The sequence below is a fragment of the Phodopus roborovskii genome, unplaced genomic scaffold, assembly GCF_943737965.1.
Source record: "Phodopus roborovskii unplaced genomic scaffold, PHOROB, whole genome shotgun sequence".
Classification (NCBI taxonomy): Eukaryota; Metazoa; Chordata; class Mammalia; order Rodentia; family Cricetidae; genus Phodopus; species Phodopus roborovskii.
The window spans coordinates 3,304,665-3,328,759 of NW_026126511.1; the positions used below are offsets into that span (position 1 = coordinate 3,304,665).

The 24,095-nt window shown below is 44.3% G+C and overlaps 1 protein-coding gene across 6 annotated transcripts in view; it reads right to left on the reverse strand.

The window, feature by feature from the left end:
• Nucleotides 1-2,859: 2,859 nt before the first annotated feature.
• Mbnl2 (muscleblind like splicing regulator 2) overlaps nt 2,860-24,095 on the reverse strand; it is a 93,376-nt gene continuing 72,140 nt past the window's right edge. For 2 of the 6 annotated variants that reach the window (XM_051195212.1, XM_051195216.1), the window contains 3 exons: nt 23,382-23,417; nt 22,000-22,094; nt 2,860-5,666 (listed from right to left, as the gene is read on the reverse strand). In XM_051195212.1, coding sequence (XP_051051169.1) covers nt 5,652-5,666; nt 22,000-22,094; nt 23,382-23,417 — 146 coding nt within the window. In that variant the 3' untranslated portion in view covers nt 2,860-5,651. The remainder of the gene's footprint in view (nt 5,667-21,999; nt 22,095-23,381; nt 23,418-24,095) is intronic. The other 4 variants (XM_051195214.1, XM_051195218.1, XM_051195213.1 and 1 more) reach the window with 2 other exon arrangements.

The window sequence follows — 24,095 nt, forward strand, 5'->3', positions numbered from 1 at the left end:
CAATGCACTGGTTTCTAGCCCTCAACTTGAGAACTCAGTAGAGGCCAGGGAAGGGGACCCTGGCAACCTCAACACTCGACTTGTATGCTCATGAGAGCTATCCTTTGAAAAGAAGATTTTCTAGCAGAAGAAAAAGGCTGACCTAATTTCTGTTGTTTTAATGTTCATATGAAAACCAATATTGTTCTCTTTTTTGCTTACATAAACCAGAGGCCCGGGACGACCCACAGTAAAGAAAGGAGACAAAGGCAAACAAGAACCACGTCCAGCTTCTGAGCCTCTCTGGACACAATTGGATCTTAGTGGAATGCCTTCCATGTGTGGCCTTCTGTGACCTTTATGCAAAAATTTATTCTCTCTGGCCGTTTTCCCCAGACATTCAAATCACATCTTCTCAGGGACTATATCTATGGGTCTGGCTGTTCTATGACTTCATGAAACATCATAATTGGGCAAATTTCAATGGCTTTCATTCTGTTTTATTTTAGGCAAACTATATGGGACTTGAGAAAAGCTAAACAAACCTGGGAGTCCCTGGAGAGAGGGCGCTTCTGGTCCCAATAGACAATTAAGGTCTGCCCTACATTTCTAATAGTACTTTGCAGTTTATAACTAGAAAGTGTATTTTACATTGTATTCTTGTGACAAGGAAGACAACCTATTTATTTGAAGTAAAAGTTAACACCCTACTTTAAACATCCCTCAATACTGTACTCAGAGCTGTAATGCAAGTTTAGCCTGGAGAAGGACACAAAGGGAGTCCATTGCAACGTGGCTGTGCAGCTAGGATGAGCTAAGGCTTGAAGTTAAGTTCCAGTCCATAAAAGGGCTGCCCAACTTTTATGGGTTTTTATTTCTCACCTACACCGGGAGTATAAGGAATCCTTTGTAAAGCTTGAGGTTGTGTAAAACATACGTGAACCGCGTCAGTCGCTGCTTCCTCCCCAATGTGTGGGGGTATCTGAAGTGACCTTACTAAAATGAAGTCAAGTAGCACGTACAGTTCCCTGCACCCCCAGTCGGCAGGCAATGAGCTTTCAAAGGAGCTGAGGCAGGAGAAGAAGCTGAAGCTGTGTCTTGGCTGCCAGGCATGTGGAATGTGCCAGGGACGGGTGTGCTGGGTGGATCTCCATACTGGGGGGTGGACGTGAACACTGAAAGGCTCTGCTAATCTAGCATCATGCTGTACGCGACGGTATGTGTCTGCTGTGCTGTGAGTTAGGGGTTCCTGTACCAACTGGAATCACTTGTCAGGTATTGGCAATTCTCTTCACTGACAGCGAGGACTTGCTTGGAGCTCTACATAGACTATTCAACATGGGGTTTGGAGCCTTAGACTTGCCCTGATACTCACGCCCCCCATCTTTTCCACCGAGGAGCAGAGGGAAATCATTATCAATGCATGCATCCTTTGTGACTCGTGTTTATTCACAATGACTCGGTCATTTTTATGGATGAGGGAAGCCTCGGCAACAGTTAAGTTGCTCAATTTCTCACATACCTGAATTCTTTAAATGGGGAAATTATTCTTTACGGAGTCAGTATGTTAAGTATTTCTGACGCTTTAGAAGAAGCAGAATGTTGAATATTATCTCAGTTTGCCTGGCTGTTCCTAATTCTGTAGTGTTTTGAAGGAAAACAAAAACAAATGAAAATCCCTAAACTTTGTTTAAAGACAATGAATTTCTGAGTCTGAAATATCATTTTTATATTAGATAGTTCAAAATGGAAATAACACTTTTCTTTTGACAGAGAACTGCATAAGACACCTGACATCTTATATCAAAATAATTTTATGCTAAAGAGATAAAGTAGGCTGCTTTCATAGCCTCTCAAATTTGAGATGAAGGGTTTTTAAGCTTTATTTTTATTACTTATATGTATGGGTGATCTGCATACATGTGTGTCTGCGCACCGTATACATGCAGTGACTGTGGTTGCCGGAAGAGGGTGTCAGATCCCCCGAAACTGAACTTACAGACAGTTGTGGCCCTCCATATGGGTGCTGGGATTTGAACCCTGGTCCACTGGAAGAGCAGCCAGTGCTCTTAGACACTGAGCCATCTCTGCAGCCCTTGCGATGCAGTCTTAAGGGCGCACTCTTGCTAGGACATGGTTTGTGGACACAAGGAGTCACAGACTCCCTTCCACCCCAGGTCCTGCTCTGTTCTTGGTCTGTGTGGCCAGGCCCTGTGCACACAGCAGGGCTCACCTTTCTGTTTCCCGCAGTGGGTGCAGATCACACGCCCACTTAAGCTCCTTCTGGAAGCCTGCACGGCAGGCTAATGGTCAGTTTCTTTTCTGTTAACAGAACTCATGTTCTTGTCCTCGGGCCCCATTTGCTTATGGGCGTCGCTTCATTATTAGTCAGAATCATAAGCCAAAGGGTGGGGTTGGCAGGACGTTTTGTTGCTAGTTTTAAATGATGCTGAGTGTATTTCCCAAGTGGTCATTTTTATTTTTCTTGCTCTGAGAAGCCAAAGCCTGGGGCTGGAAACACAGCTCAGTGGACACATGTGTTTGCTGCCCAGGCTGATGGCCTGAGTTCAGCCTCCAGGACCCACAGTTCAGGAGAGAATCAACTCTCTCAAACTGTCCTCTGACCGCCACATGCACAGCGGTGTGCACTCCCTCAAATTAGAGTGTAAAGGAAAATTAGAGTGTAAAGGAAAAGAGCCAAAGCCAAAGCGATCGATCAACCAACCAACCAACCAACCAACCAACCAACCAACCAATCCAAAGCTTTGCCCCTCTCCCATTTGAGGAGTGTGTTATTTGGTGCCATTGAGTGGTAACTACAGCAAAGTGAAAGCATTTTGGTCCAACTCATCACCCAACTAAACAAGGAGGCTCACACCATCCTTTTAAATGCTCCTTTTATTCCGTTGGTTGTACATCGGGTGAGTGAACTGAATATTACAACCAGAACATAGAATTGATACAAATCAGACTCCCGTTTACACTGTAAGATAATGAATGAGGGGGTTCTTTAAGAAGAGTTACGGAAAGGTTTAGTAGAAACGTGGCCAGTGGTGTGTGGCTGGACGAACGTGTCTGTGAAGTGCTTAACACCCTAAAAACCAAGATTGAAATGGAGTCCCATACACGTGGAGTTAGTTTCCTAACTGCTGTAGCTGTTGGGCTGACATCTTCCTGTCTTGGATATTGGTGATTTTTTTTGTTTTTGTTTTTGTAATTAAACAAAGCATTTAAGATTTATTCATCATAGTCAGACTTCTGAATATAAACAAACTTTTGGCAAATAATATTTATACAGAAAAATAGTTTTAGATCCTCTCAAATCCCAGAATTATTCTATAAAATTACATTATAAATAAATAAAAAGCAAAATCTGTTGTACATATATTTGTACATCTATGCATTTGCCTTACCTCCTCCTTATTGTAAATGGCATATTTGACTCTCTGCATATTATAATCACAATTCTGGAAAATGGATATCATAGTAAAAATACAGTCATCTATATTTGCTGGGGGTTACAGGTGATGTTTTCGATGCTCCGTAATTAAAGGGCTGAAAATAGCTATGTGCTGATAATTTTTAAAGTAAAAATCATGAAATGAAAGAAAAATAAAAAGACAGTTACAACAATTAGTCTACAAAAATATTTCAGTGATTCCCATAATTTACCTTTTAGTAATGTCTACTGTCTTCTCAATGAGTTTAAATGAATAAGCAAAGAAAAAAGAAAAACAGAAAGACAAGTATGAGTGTTTTAGGCAAGTTGTAGCGTAACTACATCGTTATAACTGAGAAAATCACAAATATCAATAATACACAAAGATGAAAACTATCCAAGTGATACAAGTCAGATACAATACCTCTCCACAAATTAAAGCAAACACAATACAAGCACTACTCAAGATTATACTCAGAACGTGATTTTTCTTTTGATACAGTTATCAGGTCTATGACATAAGATTAATAGATAGTATTAGACTTTGACCATCATGAATTAAATGCAGATTTTTTTTCTCAATCAAAAAAAAAATTGATATGGTTGATGCCTCTAGTTTTCAGAACAGGCGATGATACCAAAATTTAAAATATTTTACATTCAATTTCAAAAGTCAAAATACTTCAATCACTAAAATGTCCACAAAGAAAAAAATGGATTTTTTAAACAATTACACATAATATCCATTTATAACAGCTGTGTCATTTCTTAAACAATAATTTAAAAACTATGTAGGTTCTGTGGCTATGTGCAACATATAAAATGTGAAATATGAAATATTTGGTACAATAGTGCTTAAAATAAACTTTAAAACAAACTTTCTGAACAAAATTTAATTGTATCGCTATTACCTTGAAGATCAACCAAGTATTTAAAAAAGTAAACAACATTAAAATATGTTTCATCCATATATAGTATATATGTATGTGTATATATAATATGTATGTACTTGTATTAAAGTTTTTTTTATACTTTTGAGACATAAAATATGCTTTAAGGTGAAAGAATTAAAAGAACTATTTTTTTTCCATGCTGTAGTTAGTTACAACCCCTTAATCCAACTTTTGAAATGCAAAAACAGTAATGGATATTTTTAAGAGTGAAGCTATCTACTTCTGTCTTGTTTACACAGTAATTTAGATTAAAGTCACAGTTTGCATCTGTAAGTGACTGAACTCAGACGTACTTAAACTGGAATATTATACAGACCTCCCCACCTGCAGCTTCCCTGATGGACTAGGTTTGCGTTTAGAAGAGCTATTGGGGAACCAGGCAACGGGAGGGAGAGTTTGAAAGACCAATCCCTTAGATTCAACTATCGGCACGAGCCTTTCATTCTAGTCAAGCTGGATGAAGTCTGGCAAAATCTAGGCACTTCTACAAAGTCTCTCTTATAAAACAACTTTAAAAATATACTTGTAAAATAACACCTTCAAGACTTTGTTGGGTGGGTATGAAGCTCATACCGTGCAAAGTTTTTTTTTTTTTTTTCAACCTATGCAACGTTATTCTAGAATCCCATGATTCACTCAGTGCGGCATCTCCAGGCAAGCCGAATCCCACACTCTGATGTGTCCACAGCAGTTGTGCTTGAACAGCCATCCACATTTTAGACCTGCGAGGCAGGTATCTGTTCTACTTCACTCCTCATCTCTGTTACAACGTTCATCTCGTCAAGAAGTGAAATCACGCCCTCTGATCCCGTCAGGGAATGAAATGTCGGTGATTGGAGTTAGAATCGAACCTGCCCTTGGAATAAGTGCTTAGACTAATGCTATCTGTTTATTGCTAAATTTGAAATATTCTGAGTCGAAACGGGTGTATTGGCTGTACTTTCTGCATCGGCTATAGTTACGGAGATAAGACAATATTCCTAGGACAGAAACTATGCTTAGGACCCTGGAAAAGAAAACCTCATCCTTTATGTCTTTGAACATCGCAGCTGGTCTCAGGTAGTTAACTATCTTAGGCTGGAATATACTAAGCATACCATATTTAATACTCATATATGACATAGTGGAACTAGCCTTAGGGTTGTGGTCTCTCCAGAAGAACTAAGTTTAGCATGCAGTTTGTGGCAACTCTATCGAGGAGGAAACAGGATAGTATGTACAGTAACAATGCTTAGTTATCCTCAATGCAGATTCTTGGCATTCCATCCCATTTCTGTTGATTATTTCAGGATTATCTGTTAAAGGAAAAGACATGTGCAATTTAGACTCCCTGCAGGGAAGAAAATAATGAGCATAAGTCTAATCTTTGCAAAAAGATACTTGACAATACATTGATCTCCAGCTTCTCATAATACTGAAGCAACCATCAACTCTGCAAAACTCTGCAGCCCTTCTTGCTGAGGATTTTCACACTCAGCCATTTCTTCTGTGTGGTTGTGGCAAGGAACGATGACCCGAACACACAGTGCTTTCTGCGGCGCCATGACAGCATGTATGTGGGCAGGCCATCTGTGTAGACCTCAGCCTCTTACATTATCTTGTTTCATATTTCTACCGCTGTATGTTCACATGACTATCTAGCACTCAGGAAGTCTAGTCAGCCAGAGAATCTATTCTTTGGAAGTTGTTTATGATCTTGACTATAAACATCTAAGGCTTAATCATATATAGTTTGACTGTTAACTTATAATACAAAGATATAGTCTTATCAAACATAATCCTGTGTCCAAGATATAAGAGCAACCAGTTTCTAATGCAGGGTATGCTTAAAGGTCACAGTAAAGAGAAAAAAGCGTAACACTCTAATTAAGCAGCTGCAATATCCTTAATAATAATACAATATTCTTAATAACCCAAAGCACAGATAGAGCCCAAGCAAGGCTTTAATAGCTTACTATGAAATCTGAGCTATGGTCCTCGGAGTCAATCTTCAAGGTCCCCATCCATACTTTTGCATTACTGGATTTTGAACCCTAGGCCTTGCACATGCTAGGCAAATACTCTGCCACCAAGCTAAATCCCCAGCCCAGTCATGTCCCTTTCTAGTCCCTTGCGTTTGTAAAGGTGAGGGAGTTGGGCCTATGTAGTCTACACCATTAAATGTCAACTTACATGTAAAACTTTATCAAAAGCATTGTTTTTTGTGCAATGTTTTGACTTAACTTTGCATAATTAATGAACAGATGTTTATTTGTTAAATAACCAACAAATCTCTAAGACATAATTGATGGAACCCCTCATGGTGAATATCAGCTAATATTGGTACAGCCAGGCTTCAATCCCCAGGAAAAGCATCATTTCTATACATGTAATTTATTATCCTGCTGTATCAGAGTTTATGCATACTGGTATTGTTCTTTGAGCATGCCAATAGTTCATATGTGATATTTTTAGTGTGTTCACGTGATAACATGTTCATCCTTTATTGACGCATACAGATGTGTACTGAACTGATAAAAATAGGCTGATCCCTGGGCATTGGTGGCGCACGCCTTTAATCCCAGCAACCTGGAGGCAGAGGCAGGCAGATCTCTGTGAGTTCAAGGCCAGCCTGATCTACAGAGCCAAAGTTCCAGGACAGCCAAAACAAAAAGGGGGGGGGGCTGATTTACAGAAAATGTGTATGTGGAATAAAAGTTCAAAACTTCAGATACCGAGCTTATTCATTTAAGACTCAGATGCACACGTGTCTGTGAGTGGGGGTCCTCCATGTTGGTGGGAGCCCGGAAGAGGGAGCTGTGCATTCTGAGCTCCAACTTGGGTGCTGGGAACCAAACTTGGGTCCTCTGGAAGAGCAGCAGGTGCAGGCAAGCACTGAGTGTTTCTCCAGCCCATGCCCTATTTTTGTTTTTAAAAAGTTTCCTTGGAATTTGAAGCTAATTTGGAAAATAGAATTCCTTGTCTAACATATTGGTAGCTGTGAATAAGAACAATAAATAGCTTTTATATGTAGATACAGTCAAAGGATCTAGCATGTGAATGCATGCGGATGACACCATTATAGTTAGGTAATATTTAGATTCTCCAAATAGATTATAACTTTCTTTTAGAGTTAGATAGTTAATCGTTAAGTAGGAATTTCTTCTATTTCACCCTGAGCTTCAGTGGTAACTATACAACAGGACCATCAAATCATGTCTTATTTCCCTCCCTCTACTTTCTCTTATTGTAGCAAGGGGTCCTGAGAGATTCTGGGCAATCTTCTAGTTCTTTAGACAAACATATAATAATAATATGTTTAGAAAATGCTTATTGGCTGAAATGAGCTGACAGAATGAAAACCGGACAGAATGAAAGCCAGACAGAATGAAATTTACAAAGACAGGCACCCCACAGAAAGTCCCATAAAATGAGAATGGGTGAATTTGCATCACAGAAATTTACGACGATGCTTCTAACTGGTGTGCGACAAGGAGGAAACCGAGCAGGCGGACTGGAAATTGGCTTCAAAGTTATAACTAAAGTTTGCCTGGACTCACCCAGGCAGCCTTTCCCATCATGCCCCAGCCTATGCCAAAGCTAAAGTTGAAGTCATGCCTGCAACAGTAAATCTGGACCAGAAAACTGGCTGTTCAGGGCTGTGCCTCTGTCCGTCTGTGAAATGCACGTGTCGGATAAAAAGGATGAGACACACTCAGGAGCAGCTGTGGACTACGGGAGGTTCCAGAACTGGACCTCAGGGCTCTGGAAAGCATCAGCTTTGCTCCTTAGAAGTTCCATTTGTGGGTGACAACATCTTTTCGTGAAAGTATCACTTATTGTTAACTTCCTTTTCTGAGAACACTAAAGTTGGGACTGTCTGAATGAAGTACACCCTAGGACAGTGGTCAGGCTGTGGGTTGCAATCCCCACAGGGGCCACACATATCCTGCGTGTCAGGTATTTACATCACAACTCATAAAAGGAGCAACATTGCAGAGATGAATGTTATGGTCGGGGGTCGTCCCACCGTGGGGAACTGTATTAAAGAGTCAGCACTAGGAAGGCTGAGAACCACTGCTCCAGGGTGAAGTGTCCCTCAGAAAGAGAACATTAAGGTGGTGAGCAGCAGCCAACCAATGCCACTCACTTCAAAACTGATCGCTGTTTCTCATGTTAGGAGACATACAGCACTCAGATCTGTGTGTGTTGGGGATGCTGCAGGAAGAGGGTGTCGGGAACTTCTCTGTAGTTTTTGTCCTTTCCTTTAGTCCCATTACACTTTTAATTGATGCTGAAGGGATACAATTTAAAGTCGAGCAGGTCCAGTGTGTACGTTTTCTACGGACTTGCCCCAGAGATGTCCTTCTGCACCATCTGTATGCCTCCCACTATACGTCACCTCTCACATTCTCTTTCTCCGCTATTCTTCCGGACAGCCTTTACAGCCAGATGGGCTGAAGGTTTCAGAGGTGCCTGGACGTTAATTAATGGGCCCAAGTCACATTCTTAAAATACTAGGTGTTATACACGACAAGTGTAATGTGGATGCACCCTAGTTTTGAGTTTGAACATTTGAAAGTGGTTAATTACACTATCAGGGCTAGAGAGATGACTTAGAGGTTGAGCGTTTCCAACTCTTTCAGAGGATCCCGGTTCTGTTCTTAGCACCCAAGTCAGGAGGCTCACAAGCTTCCTGTACCTCCAGTTAGAAACATTACAAACATCTCGCCATTTTTACCAAATGCCATACAAACGAAGTCACTAGATGTCTTTAAAAATTGTGTTCACAACTACAATGCGGTTGAAATATAATAATATATAATGTAGGGGAATGACAGGCTCATGAATATTTGCAAAGAAATTGCTAACGCAATCAAACCAGACAAAAGTCACCTCCCCTCACAGACGGCTCATCACACAGGTGTGTCCTGTGTATGGAGAAGGTGGCTTTCCTTGCCACTGTGAATCCTCCTCACAGTCAGAACTCTGCTCACATGCCTTGTCTGCTTGGCCTTCGCTGATGGGTGCAGCGCCAGCTTATCCGCGGGGTGGGGGTGGGGAGAATCAAGACTAATGGAAACCCCCAGGCAACTCTGACAGCAAGGCCTCTCTTCCCCACTCTGGTCCCCGCTTTCCTCTGCCACCCACGGGTGAATCCTAAGGATCATTTCCACTGTGTTCACCCTGAGGTGGGAGCACTGTCCTCCGATGACCTTCCAGCAACTCTTTATATTCTGTGGTAATTGAGCAGCCTGTGGCATTCTAATACATGTCCCCCAGGAATGACGAGCTTTGGCATACGAATGATGAGGTAGGCTCCCCTGCCCCTGCTTCCTGTCTTGCCCTGGTCTTGTCCTCCTGGTGTTATTGAGGAGTGCTGTGTTTGTTTATTCATACAAGAAGAGCTATGAGATGATGCTCGCTCCACGGCTGCGAAAGAAGGCAAAACCTAAGACCAAACCCTGGACAGGAAAGGTCAAATGAGAGCCAGGAGGAAAAGCAGCAGGCAGGGTAAGCCGTAGCATAATGGAAGTGAGGGAAGGGTGGTGTGCAGGAGTGTATAGTGCTCGTGCGCGCACACGCACACGCACACGCGCACACACACACGAATGCATGAGTGTGGAGGCTAGAGGTCAATACAGCCAGGGTGTTTTCCTCAACTGCTCATCACCTTGTTTTGGGGGGACAGGGACCTCTCACTAGATCCAGGGTTTACAAATTTGGCTGGACTGGCTGGCTAGTGAGCCCCAGAATCCCTGGAGCCCCAGTGCCCCTACATTCAGCTTTATCTGTGGGCGTTGCAGATGCGAACAAAGGTCTTCATGCTCACATGACGAGCTCTCCACACCCCAGGTTTTCACCACACTGCACATCCCCGTACTGACCTGCACAGCCCCCTTACTGACTTGCTGATGCTGGACTTGAGCTCCTCCAACATCTCCTGCTGGCGAGAGACAGGGCCGGCTTTACTGTTTTAACCACAGCCCACGAGTTGGGGTTAGGCATGTGCTTTTGCTATTGCTCTCTTGAATCTAGAAGAAGCAGAAGCATGTACAAACATGGAGAGTTTTTCTCCAGCTGTGAGCCTGGACTGAACCGTAAAGGGCATCTGGAGGAACCTGCTGTGGCTAAGGCTTCTGCAGGAAGCACTTGGGGGGCGGGTAAGCTCAGCTGATGCCTCTGGTCACAGCTCAATCCACAGGAAGCTTCCCTGGTAGTGTGTCTCTAGGTCAGCGTGGGAACCTAACTATCAAGGCCACTACTGTTTGAGCTCCGAAGTCATTGTTTAAAGAACTTTGAAAATACATTTTCCAAATGCAGACTGTATGTGTTAAAGAAGGCTGCATTTGCCTACTGTATCAAGAACATAAAACTGGGGTCACACCATTTATATTAGCAAATTCTGAATAATATGTAGGAGAGTGAGGCTGAGATTGAGGGCAGCCTACTCCTGAGCGGTGTCACTGAGGCAAACCTCTGGGCCTGGATTCTGAATTCAAGGAAAAAAAAATTACATGTAACAGCTACTTTAGGTAACATATTATTAAGACTTTCTCTGTCGTATAAATGGATAATAACCAATGTGTCTATTATTTGCTTTTAGTTATTTTTGTTATCAGGCTTATCATAAAGCTTTCACAAGAGTTAACTCAAGAATGAAAAAATGAATAAAAGACATCAGTGTCTAAGTAAAAAAGAAAAAAGAGCTGAATCAACTATTTACTTAAAAAAAAAAAAAATCAGTTTATACAGCCAGTGCAAAGAAATCTCCAGAAAGATTTGTTTGCACACATGGGTTCCTCCCCCCCAATCATGTGGTTTTTCCATGTAATAAAGATTCAGAACAGGAAGAAAACAGAAAACACAAATGAATGTGCTCCTGCCGTATTTAACATACTCTGCTCACTGCCCTGGTTTTGCATCCATGGCCTGTGTGTCAAGCTTGGGATCGCGGGCACATTTTGGCCGCGGCATCTCTTTTCACAGTAGGGTAGAGTGTGTAATTCTGCCCACTAGGACTTGGCTTTCAAGGCACCCATGGCAAAAACAGCACCAAATGCTACATCCATTCGGCAGGATGAGCGGCAGGATGGGTGTGAAGGATGGGTGTGAAGGATGGGTGTGAAGGATGGGTGTGAAGGATGGGGTGTGTGGGAACCACCTTGGGCACGTCTCATAGCAGGGAGGCGATGCTGCCGCCCAACACGTTTTCCAGCACAGTGAAGACCCTGGACCGCCTTTCAGTTCCTTGCCTGTGGTGTGTGTGTGTGTGTGTGTGTGTGTGTGTGTGTGTGTGTGTGTGTATGGGGGGAGAGAGGGAGAGCGAAAGAGAGGGAGGGAGAGGGAGATGGAGAGAGAGATCAATCTAGCTGCTCAATTGTGTATAAAGGAAAAACAGGAGATAGAGGTGAGGGACACAGAGAGTCCAGCGATGCCAACACCTGTATCTGTGAGCTCGGTCTCTGCCTTTGCCTGTAGCACACTAGGACCTCTCAGACTGGTGGGTGTTTAGACGTGTTACAGCCAGCTCTCCCCAACAACTCCCCAGGAAGTCCAGGAAAGCCAGAGGAGGGAGCTCAGCCAAGGGCAGTCACACTCTTCATGGCTTTATAAGGGCCCCATCAGTAGCTGGGCCTTTCTGAGGTGACCTGAATCCTGTCGTTACATTGACTATAATTACTGTCTCTTTCATTGTATGTGCCCACGAGAAAGGGGGAAATCTTTCCGTTGCCTCAGTCCGGGGGCGCCAGCGGTTTGCTGAGAGGATAAACCGCCCTGCTAACAAACTGGGCCGCGGAGGGAAAACCTGCAGCTGCACACTGTCTCGGGCCTTGTGAATACAAAACTCTTAAAGGGGAGCGGGCAGAAGCAGGGATTTCATCGTGGGGAGAATGTAAGGTTAGTAACAGCCTATGTGGCCCGACATCTTTCTCGGCAGCTCCCAATCCCTTCTCTTTTGGAGAAGACTTTGTTCGGATCTTCTGCCCTTTTAAAAATGAGGCAAAGCGACACAGAATGGAATCTTTCTGTTTCAAACACTTCAAACATAAAAGGCGGGGACGCGAGTCCATCCACGTTGCTTGCAACTGTCATCACAGTGCACCCGCTGGCCTCTGCCTCTTCACTGAAACCTGCGCCAACTAAACGCCAACTCTGAATTCTCCTTCCTTGATACTTGCCTTTTCAGTGCTGGGGGCCGAACCAGGGATTTGTGCACACGTGACAGGACACCCTGTAACCCGGAGCTAGGTTTCCAACCCTTGTCATCACTGACGGGGTCTCATGCAGCTCACAGGGGCCCTCCGTCTTGCCTTAGCCTCCTGGGTGTTTTGCTTTCACAGTCTGTCTGTCTGTGTCTTGCCAAACCGTAGCCACCTCCCACCCGTCTCCGTCCCCTCTTCCATCCTGCCCATTTCTGGCTTTAAAACGGGCTCCCTGGCTCTGCACTGGACCCATTGTCATACACGGCTGACTAGAACTTAATTCTTCAGGGCTTTGTGGTAGGAATAAATTGGACCCGAAGCTGCTCTTTCTCGCCTGCCTCCTGCAGGTGGCCCACAACATTCTTTCTTAATTAGTGGTGGTCAGGTTGATCTGGTTGACTCTCTCCAGCGTTCCCCTCAGGATTCTTTCTCTGGAATGGTAAAATGGCTCCTCTTCCTCAGTACCCTATCTCTTTATAACTGAGTTGACTCTGCAACCACCAGTACATGCAGGAAAATTCTAATACAGAATTTAGACTTCACAAAGTTTTCTCTTCTGAGAGAGCTTCTGAAGCCATTACAAAGTTTATAGGCAGTTGAACTTTTTGTTTTCAATCTTTTGGTGGCACTGGGGACTGAACATGTCCCCTCATGCATGCCTGCCGGGCAAAGGCTGCCCCACTGAGCAATAGTGCTCCTCTCTCCTGAGTCTGACTGGCAGGACTTCTTAGTAGACAGTCCCCACGCAGAGCACACACGCCGGTCCTTCCAAACATGCTGGGGAGCACAGGGTCTCCCGGCATGGAAGCCCGAGGCGTGAACCTGCCCAGCCACCACATACTTGCCTGAATTATGGGTCATTTATTCCCTATGACTCATTCTCATCTGGAAATGCATGAATTACTTCACAGAGCAATAATGAGTATTAAATAAAATAACGCATATAAAGAGTCTGATATGTAACAGAGCTTTTTGATAAAGGTTGGCTTATTTCCCCCAGGCTATTATTTTAGGATTCATAGTCCTAAATCAAATTTAGTCTCAGTTTCCATTTAAGCAGTTATTCAAATAATTCTATTGTGCATTTAACTATAGGTTTGAATGGTGCCTAAAATGTTGGAAGTACGCTTGGTTTCTGATGAGACTAACGTGTTCCTGACTACCATAAGGATCATTTTTTGCAAACTGAAATCTTTTACTGTAAGAATCCAGTCTGCACCAGAAGTTGGTGAACGGCTCCTGCCGCAGTGGGAAGCTGATATACCCGACTGGCAGACTTTCCCATTCCTTACCGTTAGACATGGGTCAAATCCAGCAGCCAGGCTTCGTGGATGCATCCTACGGACAAGCCATTTAACCTGGTACCCTTGATATCCCTCATCTCTGTAGTGGCAGTTCAAAGACATTCCACTACTCTAGTGTTGTGAGCACTCATTAATGTGTCTGTGGACAATGTCACGCGACGATGTTAAGCTATCTATTTTTCCTTTTTGGCAGTGATAGGAGTTGAACCCAGGACCTCATGCATGTGAGGCAAGTGTGCCTCCACTGAGCCTCAACCAGAGCCTTTGAGACTCTCCTAATTTCCTAGTCAAAGCCACCAAGTCCTCATAAGCTACATTATTTATTAATGATTTCTAGATCACTGTGCTTAGAGACGACGACTCTTCATGGACACCTCTGTGCACCCATCTCATTGAACAAATAAATACCCTGGGCTCAACGTTGAAGCCTTCATTTCTCACATAGCTCCTGCAGAAGCAGCAGGAACTTCCCAGCTATGTCTAACAAACCAACACAGAGCCCCAAGCAGGCAAGCAGGCCATCAGGCAGGCCAGTAAGCAGCTCCAAAGTCCTGGCCAAGGCACACAGTGGCGTCTTTCCCAACTCTACACTTACGAACCCTGCCTTTCTGAACTTCCTAACTAGCTCATGCCTCACGGGTCAAGGAGGACCCAGAAAAGAGGACAAACAACGGGAACCTACTGGAACAACGCCTCCTGTCCGGAAGCCACACAACTAAAGCCGTTAGTCCCCTGGCCTCGTCCTTCACCGTAGCGCACCGAGGGCACTCACGGAGAGGGTGACTGAAGGAGCGGCTATGGAACTGATACTGGAGAAGCACAGAGGGTTACGTTTATCCTCTCCCGGTGTCTCTGAGTCTGGGGAAGGTGCCGGAATGAGATAATGTCACAGGTTCTCTCTCAGGTTGCCATGAGGCGAACAGGCCTCGTCCGCCATGCACTTCCTTCATGATATTCCGTGCCGCTACAGGCCCCAAAGCCATGGGCCAACTAATTACAGGCTGAAACCCCAGCCTGGGCCAAGATGAATGCTTCTTCCCATGAAGGAAGCTGATTATCTTGGGGATTTCGTCACAGTGACGGAAGGTTGACTAAGAGGGATTTTAAGGTCAACATAGGCTTTGCTACCTATTAAGGAACAGAACCCACGTCATAGCGTTAAAAGCAATGGCATGTAAAGCGGCAAGCTTTCCAATGCTCTTCCCCTGTTATCCGCCCTTGTCTCAAGCATTTGTTTATCCCACATGTATGTGTCCCGTGTTTGTGAATGTGCGTGTGATACCTATGTGCATGTGGGGGCCAGAGCTCAAAATCAGATTCCTCAATTGCTTTTCACTTTGTATGTATTTGAGTGAGTGTGTGTGCACGTGTGCGTGCATGCGTGTGTGCATGCATGGCTGCATGCATGCATGTGTGTGCGCGTGTGCACATGCTGGGACCAGATGTTGGTATTTGATATGTACCTTAACCATTCTTAGCCTTATCTTTTTTTGAGAGGAGTGCCAACTGTCCCAGCTTTTTACACGAGGGAGGCGCTGCATGACTAACCCTCAGTCTTGATATCTCCGTAGCGAGCAGTTTACTAACTGAGCCACTCACTGTCCCTTCGCGTTACTGTTTGAGACAGGGTGTCTCACTACGCTTGGAGCTTGCATATTTGACCGCTTTGGCTGACAGCAAGGCCTGGATATCTTCCTGCCTCCACCCTCCCATTGCTGGATTATAGGTGAGCATCCCCGTATCCATCTTTTTCTCTGGGCCCTGGGGGCTGAACTTAGCAGCTGCAGATAGCACAGCAAAGAGATCTTCCTGGCCCCTGTCTTGACCTCTTATGTGATTTCCAAGTTGCTCTGTGCCTTACTCCTAATCTCCTCCACATCCCGCATTGATCTGTGCCTGGCTACTTTAGGGATGGGACCTTGCCTTGGAACTTATTTTCCATGCAGTGGTATTTACATTTTGGGTTTCATTTTTAATGATAATGTTCTGATGATTCATATCTCTTTACTAAGCCGCTGACCCCCCCGAATATCTCCAGCATCCCTCCCAGTGTAGCAGACTCTGCAATAATCAGTAGACTCCAAAATGTGCGGTCATGGAAGCCACTGCCTCCCCCATGCCAGTCATGTCACAGAGAGAAGGCTGGAGGGGACAAAGAGGACAGACCAAAACCCAACTGGCTATGGCCCATGGCACGTCACTTCCGGTAAATGCAGCCACAATCCGTGCCCCACCCAACACACACGCGTGCACACACACGTGTGTGCACACACATGCACGCGCACACACACACACCCAGGCTTCCCCAACACTCAGGTAGAAGTGCAAGATGACACCCAAATTTGGGTGCAGAAGGGAGAGAATGTTTGCTGTGTTTGGAGTAGCTATCACAGAGAAAAACCCTGCCCATCACTGAGCCCATGGACACAGGTCTGAGTTCATGCCCTGCAGCTGTTTTGTCCTTTCTCAAAGACCTCCCTCTGGCCGTCACTAACACACACGGGATGAACTGCACATCCATGCAGCTCAAGTCAGCAGCCAAAAATTAGAGGTAGGGTAGGGCGTTACTACCACCAGCCAAAGCCGAAGGACTCTGGGGAATGTAATTTTTAATTTAAAAGGAAGCCCCGTCCTAGAGTCCCATCAAAATGCAAAGGATGACAGGATTTGAGGTGGGACCACCCACCAGGCAGGGAAGCCCCACCTTAGGCATCCTGGCAGGCTCTCCTGGCCCACAGGAAACCGGAGCTGCCCTGTGTCTTCGGGTACTACAGACAGGAGAAGTCTGCCCAAGACTCTCACTGGGAAGTGTGAATTATTCATGAAAAATGAAACCGTGGATCACAGCGCTTACACAACTTAGCTCTCGTTCCTTTCTGCGTGCTCACACATGCGCTAATCCACACGTGCTCACAATGTGCATGTGTGAATGCTAGTGCACGTGTGTCACGATGCGCAGGGATTGGGGGATTGGAGTTCTTCCGGGAAAAAAATTCCCCCCTCCCACTGAGAGCTCTGGGACCCAAACCCAGATATTCCGGCTTCTGTGGCAGGTGCCTTTTACCCGCTGGGGCATCTCACCAGCTGATTTCTAGTAAATCTGGATTCCATTCTGCACGCTGGACATTAGATTCAGTCACTAGGCAGCTTGAACCAAGCATACAAGCAAAATGTCTAAAGTGGCTTCACCACTTCAGCGGTGAAAGGTGGGCAGAGGGAGGCCTCTATCCAGCGTGCTCTCCACAGGGGTAGATGCTGACCGTTTGTGGGCGTGGCTTCTTTTGGGAGAAAAGCATACTTGGGCCAGTGCTTTTCTGTCCTGGGCTCCCAGGAATGGGCAGTCTAAGGGAAGGCAGGAGTGCCTGGCGTTTTGATCGTCTGCACAAGGGCTGACCACTCCGCCGTGTATTTCTGGGGACAGATCTGACAGGGGTCTACTCCTCCCACACTGGGCCTCGCAGAACCAAGATACTGTCTTGTGAAGCAAACACAGGCCCTAAAATGGGTCAAGCGATGAATAGCGGGAAATTCTGACGCCTCCTACATTGGTCCGAATATAGCCCCAACAGATGGTATCGCATAGCAGAGATTTTACAAGGCCGCTCCGTGAGGGGGTGAGGCAGAGCATCACCTCACCTCTGTAGATCTGGGGTTGTGTCTTCACGCACAGTGAGGAGTAAGTGAGGCGAGGTAGTCCCACCTTGGAAGCACCTTCCACCACGGGCAGTTACAACACCACGTGCCACCATGGTTACAGGCAACCATACTGCTTTTCCGACAGGCTGTATTAACCCACACACCGACCAATCCGACCCCTGGCTCTTCCCAGGGGAAACCTGACTTCCCTCCCCTCTGCTGTACCTGTGCCCTTATCTTGCTGTCCAAGGACAGTGCTATCAGCCATGTGCACACAAAGGTCTTGAGGGGTCAGAGGACACTTGGAGCTGGGGGCCTCGGGGGAGACTCAGCACAAGACTTTTACTTTAAAGGGGTGGGTGCTCTTATCTTAGGGGAACTGAACGACCCGAGTGTAAACGAAGAAGCTAAAATATAAATTGCAGCTGTGTCTCCTCTTTTCAGGTAACAAAAGTTGATTTTGAAAAATCCCAAATCATAAACAAACGGAACAAAACAAAGCTGCAGCACGTTCTGTAATCACTATGGGAATTTTAGCCCACGCCCTTCTTTTAGTATATAAAACGTCTGTGATGGCGGGACTCGGCAACCCACGTTGTAAGTTGTTTACCTCTACTTATATTTTTGTTTAATGGGTTTACACATTCCAGTCCTGTGACTAGGCTGAAACTATTTTGCACACTTTTTAAAATATGATTTTTGTTTGTTGGCCAAGGTATTTTTGAGATTCGTAGAAGCTAGTATTCAAGTCTACACAAGAAAAGTGCCATGTGCCCAGTTTACTTGGAATGCTAGCTAATTCTCTCTTAGATTTATTCTTTAGAAAGTATAGATAATCTCCTAGCCCCAACCCTATTGAGGTCTCCCTATGTGATTTCTAAACATGCCTGGTGCTGTGTCCTTAGTCTGAGTCTTGAGCAAGGCCACTTGATCTTCCTCCACAGGGCTGGAGTTTACTCTGAGCCTGGCTTCTAGTGACATCTGTAAGACTCTACCTTTGCACACTCATAATTACGTGGAGAGGCAGCACACTGAGCATAGGAGTGAGGCTCTGCAGCCAAAATGCCCAGCTTTGCCTCTAGCAAGACTATTATTAGCTGTGCCACCTCAGTAATGCAGGTCTACTTTGTTTCAGTTTTGTAACTTATAAAATGAGAAAGGTGAACATCCTTCCAGTCTTATAAAACCACACCAAGGACTGAGTGGACATCCATGTTCAGACACACACGATTTCATATAATACGCAACGGTCAAACATAAGACATAGTATATGGGGAACATTTTAAATCATACCTGCTACATAGTAAGTGGCTTATATTATTATTATTATTTTTAGGCATAGTTTAATACATTGAGACTCAAAGACATTAATTAAATCAGAGAGTAGCTCAATAAATTTGCCTGCCATATTTTTTGTTTACATGTCTATTCCTAGAGATAAGCAGATATTTCTTTTTAAGAAATCCTGAATGTACTTATATTCTGTCTTTCTCAAACTACTAGTGTAGGGTCGTGAAACTTTTCCAGGTGATTGGGCTGAGGCTGTGTCTCCTTGGCTGGTGTGAAGTGCTCAGTGGAGAGGCTGCCCGTGGGAGTTCTGGTGAGCTCTATTTCTCCTTCAAATCTCTCCCATCTAATTACAGATATCTATGCAGCTTTCAGTATTTGTTCGAATTAGCCAAAACACTTCCAAAACCGAACTGCATTTTGTACAGACACAGATGGCTCCTGAAGGGTGACAGGGCAAACTGCTCATCACTCAGTGAACCCTGCCCTCCTTCCTGATTTCATTCTTTGGGTCTGTGAACATTTACAAATCTCAAAGGCCATCTATCTGTTCATGAGCTCTTATTGACTTTCGTGGGTCACCAGGGCCTGGTTCGATTGCCATTTAAAGGACTTTAACAAGAAGATAGCCTGTTGTTTCACAGTCATTAACCACCTCTGAGCTTTCTGGTCTTAGGTGCTGAGAATTCTTGGGCAAATACTTGGCTCTTTGAAGTTCATTGAGATAGAGAATGCTGTCCATGCAAGTTTATATTCCTGTGATCTGCTTTTCTATGCTTTCCCGCATACGCAAGCAGACCTTCAAAGGAACCGATACCATCTCTCTCAACCATCGATGTCTAACAAAGTGTAAAACTTGGAAGGGATTTAGGATTGGGGGAGCCACTCCAGTCTCCTTTAGGTTCCCTGCTTTGTATTAAATCCCAATCAAGCTTGCTACCAGTCACACCCAACATAAAGCTGCATTTAGGCTTCTGGCTGGCCTGTACACTCCTTCCCCGTGTCCACCTGTGTAAGCCTTGCTAGACTTTTACCACTTCAGTCCTTTCTACAAACAGCACGGAAGAACCGCTAGCCCAGAAATGACCATCCGTTACTCATGGCTGTGTGCTTAGGGTGCGCCAGGGATTCACCTTTAGAGCTCTAAAACATTTCTTTATCTTCCCCCCTCTCCTTTCTTAGGGAGGATTTCTGAAAATCAGGGATGCTCAATTTGTCATAAACTAGAGGTGAGATTTTACTGAAGCAGATACTCTTATGGGATTATATCTGAAGCTTGCTTCCCTATGAAGGGATTTTGTAACATAAACTGGATCAAACTTACATGAATCTGGTTTTCAGAGGCAGGGCATAGACTTACAAAGCAGGCATCCAGCTGCCCCATGACAAGTGAGTAGGAAGGATTTTAAAACTACTTACAAGAGTGCAAAATCTCTGTTTCTTTTCCCAAAGCTGTCTAAAGTCATTGGATCAACTAGCCAACCAACCAATCAATCAGCCAGCCAACCAACTAACCAACTAACCAACTAACCAACTAACTAACTAACTAACTAACTAACTAACCCATCAACCAACCAACCAACCAACCATCCATCCATCCATCCATCAATCCATCCAACCAACCATCTAACCAACCATCCATCCATCCATCCATCCAACCATCCATCCATCCATCCATCCATCCATCCATCCATCAATCCATCCAACCAACCATCTAACCAACCAACAACCATCCAACCATCCATCCATCCATCCAACCATCCATCCATCCAACCAACCAACCATCCATCCATCCATCCATCCATCCATCCATCCAACCATCCAACCATCCAACCATCCAACCAACCAACAAACCAACCAGAAACCCATTCTTCCTGGTTCAGGAACTTATCTGCTGCTCTTTGTGGTACCGGTTTGGAAGCCAACGTGGTGGCCAGGCTTGTACTGTGAGGAGCAGAGGGGTGGTGACATGTCTTCTTTAATTGCCTCTGCTGTCCACTAGCCTGGCTCCCTCCCTTTTACCTTAGTCTTCTGCTTCATCAGGTGACACAATCAGGGGTAACATTTATTCATGCCCTCCAGTGTAGTCTCTCTTCCCCATTAGTGCGAGCCCAGAGCACTGGGGCCGTGTATTCACTGGAGCTGACCCTGCCCTTCCAGCTTGCAGGCTGAAGCTTGGAAACAGCCATCTATAGCCTGGCAAGGTCTCCCCCAGAGTCTAACTTACCATTTTTTCCCCCTATTTGTCTGGCCTTCTTCCCCGTGCCCCAAACTACTTTTTTTATCCTCTCCCCCTTTTCTAAGCACAGGTGAGTTTATTTAAAAGAAAACAAAACACAAAATGAAACAAAAAAAACCTCAAAATTATCCTATGACGAGAGGGCCTCTGTGTTGGGTGCTTTCCTAGGTGAGACTAGAGGATATGTTGCCATCTCACACTTATCCTGTGGCCAGCTAACATGTGTAAACTGGCTGGGCAGCATCAGGGACATGGGCGACTTGTGACCACAGAGCAGGAAATACAGTCCATTGGCTCCCTCCACTGAGAATTGCCCCCACTGTCCTAGTGGCCCATGCATTTAGCGAACACAGTAAACTCTCACATTCGGTTAGAGCCCGCTATCGTGAGCGCAGCAGTGGCCACCCTGTTCTCCCAGGGTGGCGTGGCTCTGACACCAGATATCTTCCGGTGGATCCTGAGTCAGCACCTGTGACCAAGGGCAGCGTTCACTGTTCAGACCTCAAATCTGACACTTAGAGTACGGGAGGAGAATTTTCGTTTTGTTTTGTTTTTTTTTTTTTTTCTTTTTTCTTTTTTCTCTTCCACTATAGAGTGAACCGAATCAAAGAGGAGCTGGTTTAGGAGCACCCACCAGTATGGCTCTACATTTCTAATGTGGCAGCTCACAAACCGCCGGATAAAAGACGCTGTACTAAAAGAAATTCAAGCCTGTCAGGTTAATTACACAATATTAGGTACGAAAACAAACAGTGCAACACAAAACATGGCTACATCATTATTTGCAGTAAATGTTAACTCTAAATAAGTGCAACCTGTCCACAAATGCTCGCTATAAACTAATCAAAAAAAAAAAAATTTGATGGATAAACATGAAAAAAAAAATTCTCACCGGGAGAATTTTTTTTTTTATTTAAAATATCAGCACTCATTTAGAGTTTGGGATTTGTGAAAGAAAGCTTTAAAAGGAGCAAACCTGATTGGCTGTGGCTGTTGCTGCGAAGGGGACACTTGTTGCAGGAGTTGTTGCTGCAGAGACAGTGGCGGACGTAGCGCTGTGCATCATGGGTACTTTCAGGAGGGGAACCATGGGAGCAATGAACAGGAGGGTGTAGCATTATGGTAATAGAAGTGGTGTTTGGCATGGTGAATATCAGAGCAGCAAGCCATCATGGGTTAAACCAGCAGATGGCATGCAATCACAATGCAAAGCAAGGAAGCATGGGAGAGAAATAAAAAGGGAAAATAGCTTATTACAAGTACAATTAAAGGAAGTCTTCAAACATAATCAGTGATTCCCAGAAAGGCCAAAGCGCCCTGCTTTGGTTGATGTATTTATAAACATTTTGCTTCTGATGACAAAGTCATTCCCGATTCAGAGTGTGTCATTGACTGTAACAACAGTCGCTTCTCAAAATATGAGAATAGGTGATGTCCAATGAACTGAGAACACAGGATAACCAAAGTAGACTGATCGTAAATTCTAAAACATCGAAGGCTCAATAGGCCTAATTTAAGGTAAGGTGAATGCTGGAACGAATTGTGGTTAAACGAAAATACCCCCCCACTTTTTTTTTCAATTTGGAATCACATCTGCAAACTGGAATTTCAGTTGATAGTGTTTTAATTTGGTAAATAAACAGTGAGGCAAAAGAAATGGCCTTGGTGTGCATTCTAGGGCGGTTACTATGAAGTAACCAGATCTGTTTTGCCAATGTTTGCTTTCTAGAGTCCTACATGAAATTGATTGGATGTCCTGAAGACGGATTTTTGTGCCAAGGCCCTAAATGTGAGAGGGGACCCCACTACTGAAACTTCCCATCTAAGGGAATGTGGAGACACAATACACATGTGTCACAAATAAGTCAACACTCTAAAAAGATAATTAAGCAAGAAAGTTCAGACACTTGATTTCAAAATACATCCATGTATAATTTTTTTTCCAAAAGTAAATACTTCTGGGAAACTCTGATAACTCTAACACACAGCAAAGAGGAGATAAAGGCACACCACTATGAAACTTTAAAACATTGATGAAATTAGCCTGCCTCTGTTTGCCTCATGCTAAACCAGATAAACTATAAAGAGAAACAGAACACAAATCATTAAAAAGCACACTTGTACTTGTGTTTTATGTCTCTGTAGTGATTGTTCTAGCATAAGAGGTCACATTAAAAAAAAAAAAAAACAACACATCGTTTTCTTAAATACACAAGCATAGCTTACATGTTAACTCTAAAGCCATTTAGCCCTTCAGATCTACTTCCTAAAGCATTTCTACCATCTCTGAAATCAATGTCAAACAATGAAGGCATTGTACATCATATAAAAGACAAATAAAAAAAGGTTGAAACCTACCAATACTGGTAGCGGGTGTCATGCACAAAACTGACCCTGAAGTCATGCAATGGGGGGGTGGAAAAAGTGAATAAAGGGAAAGAAACAGGTTAGCGGTTTAGAGTTAACATTCAAAGTGAGACTGAATCAAAAGCAGAAATCAGTAGGGTTAGTTTACAGTTTTTAGGGCCGTTCACGTCATCAGTGTAGACACAGGTACATATACATATCCAGCCAACTTTAAGCCAATAAGATCCTAAGCCCACTCCCTGTTACTCTCCCCTTTCTGTTCCTCTCGGTCAACACGAGTCTAACAAGGATGACATGTGATGGTAGCACAGCGTCCTTTCTTTTTTCTGAAGACTCAAAGTCTTTCCCAGACAGCCCCAAGTTAATCCTCCAAGGTGGAGAGTGGGTATTTTACAGATGAAAAATCTGAGGCACAGTAACTCCTCCAAGGTTGTGTTGTGTGAGTCAAGGGTAAGGACCGGAACAGAGTTCCAAGCCGAGTTCAGGTCAGATGTGGCCCCTGTTAGAGTGCATTGCTTTACGAGTCTGTTTGGTGATGAAGTGTGTTGTGTCAATTGCATTGTGAATATAACAATGGTGAATTAAGATTTCATAGCCTCTAAACCAGAGCCCTGCCAGGCAGGGCAGGGGAATCTTAAGCTACTACTTGGATGCTAGTAATGGATATGGAGGTTCCTGATCAGAATCAGCTAATGGGTCTGGGGT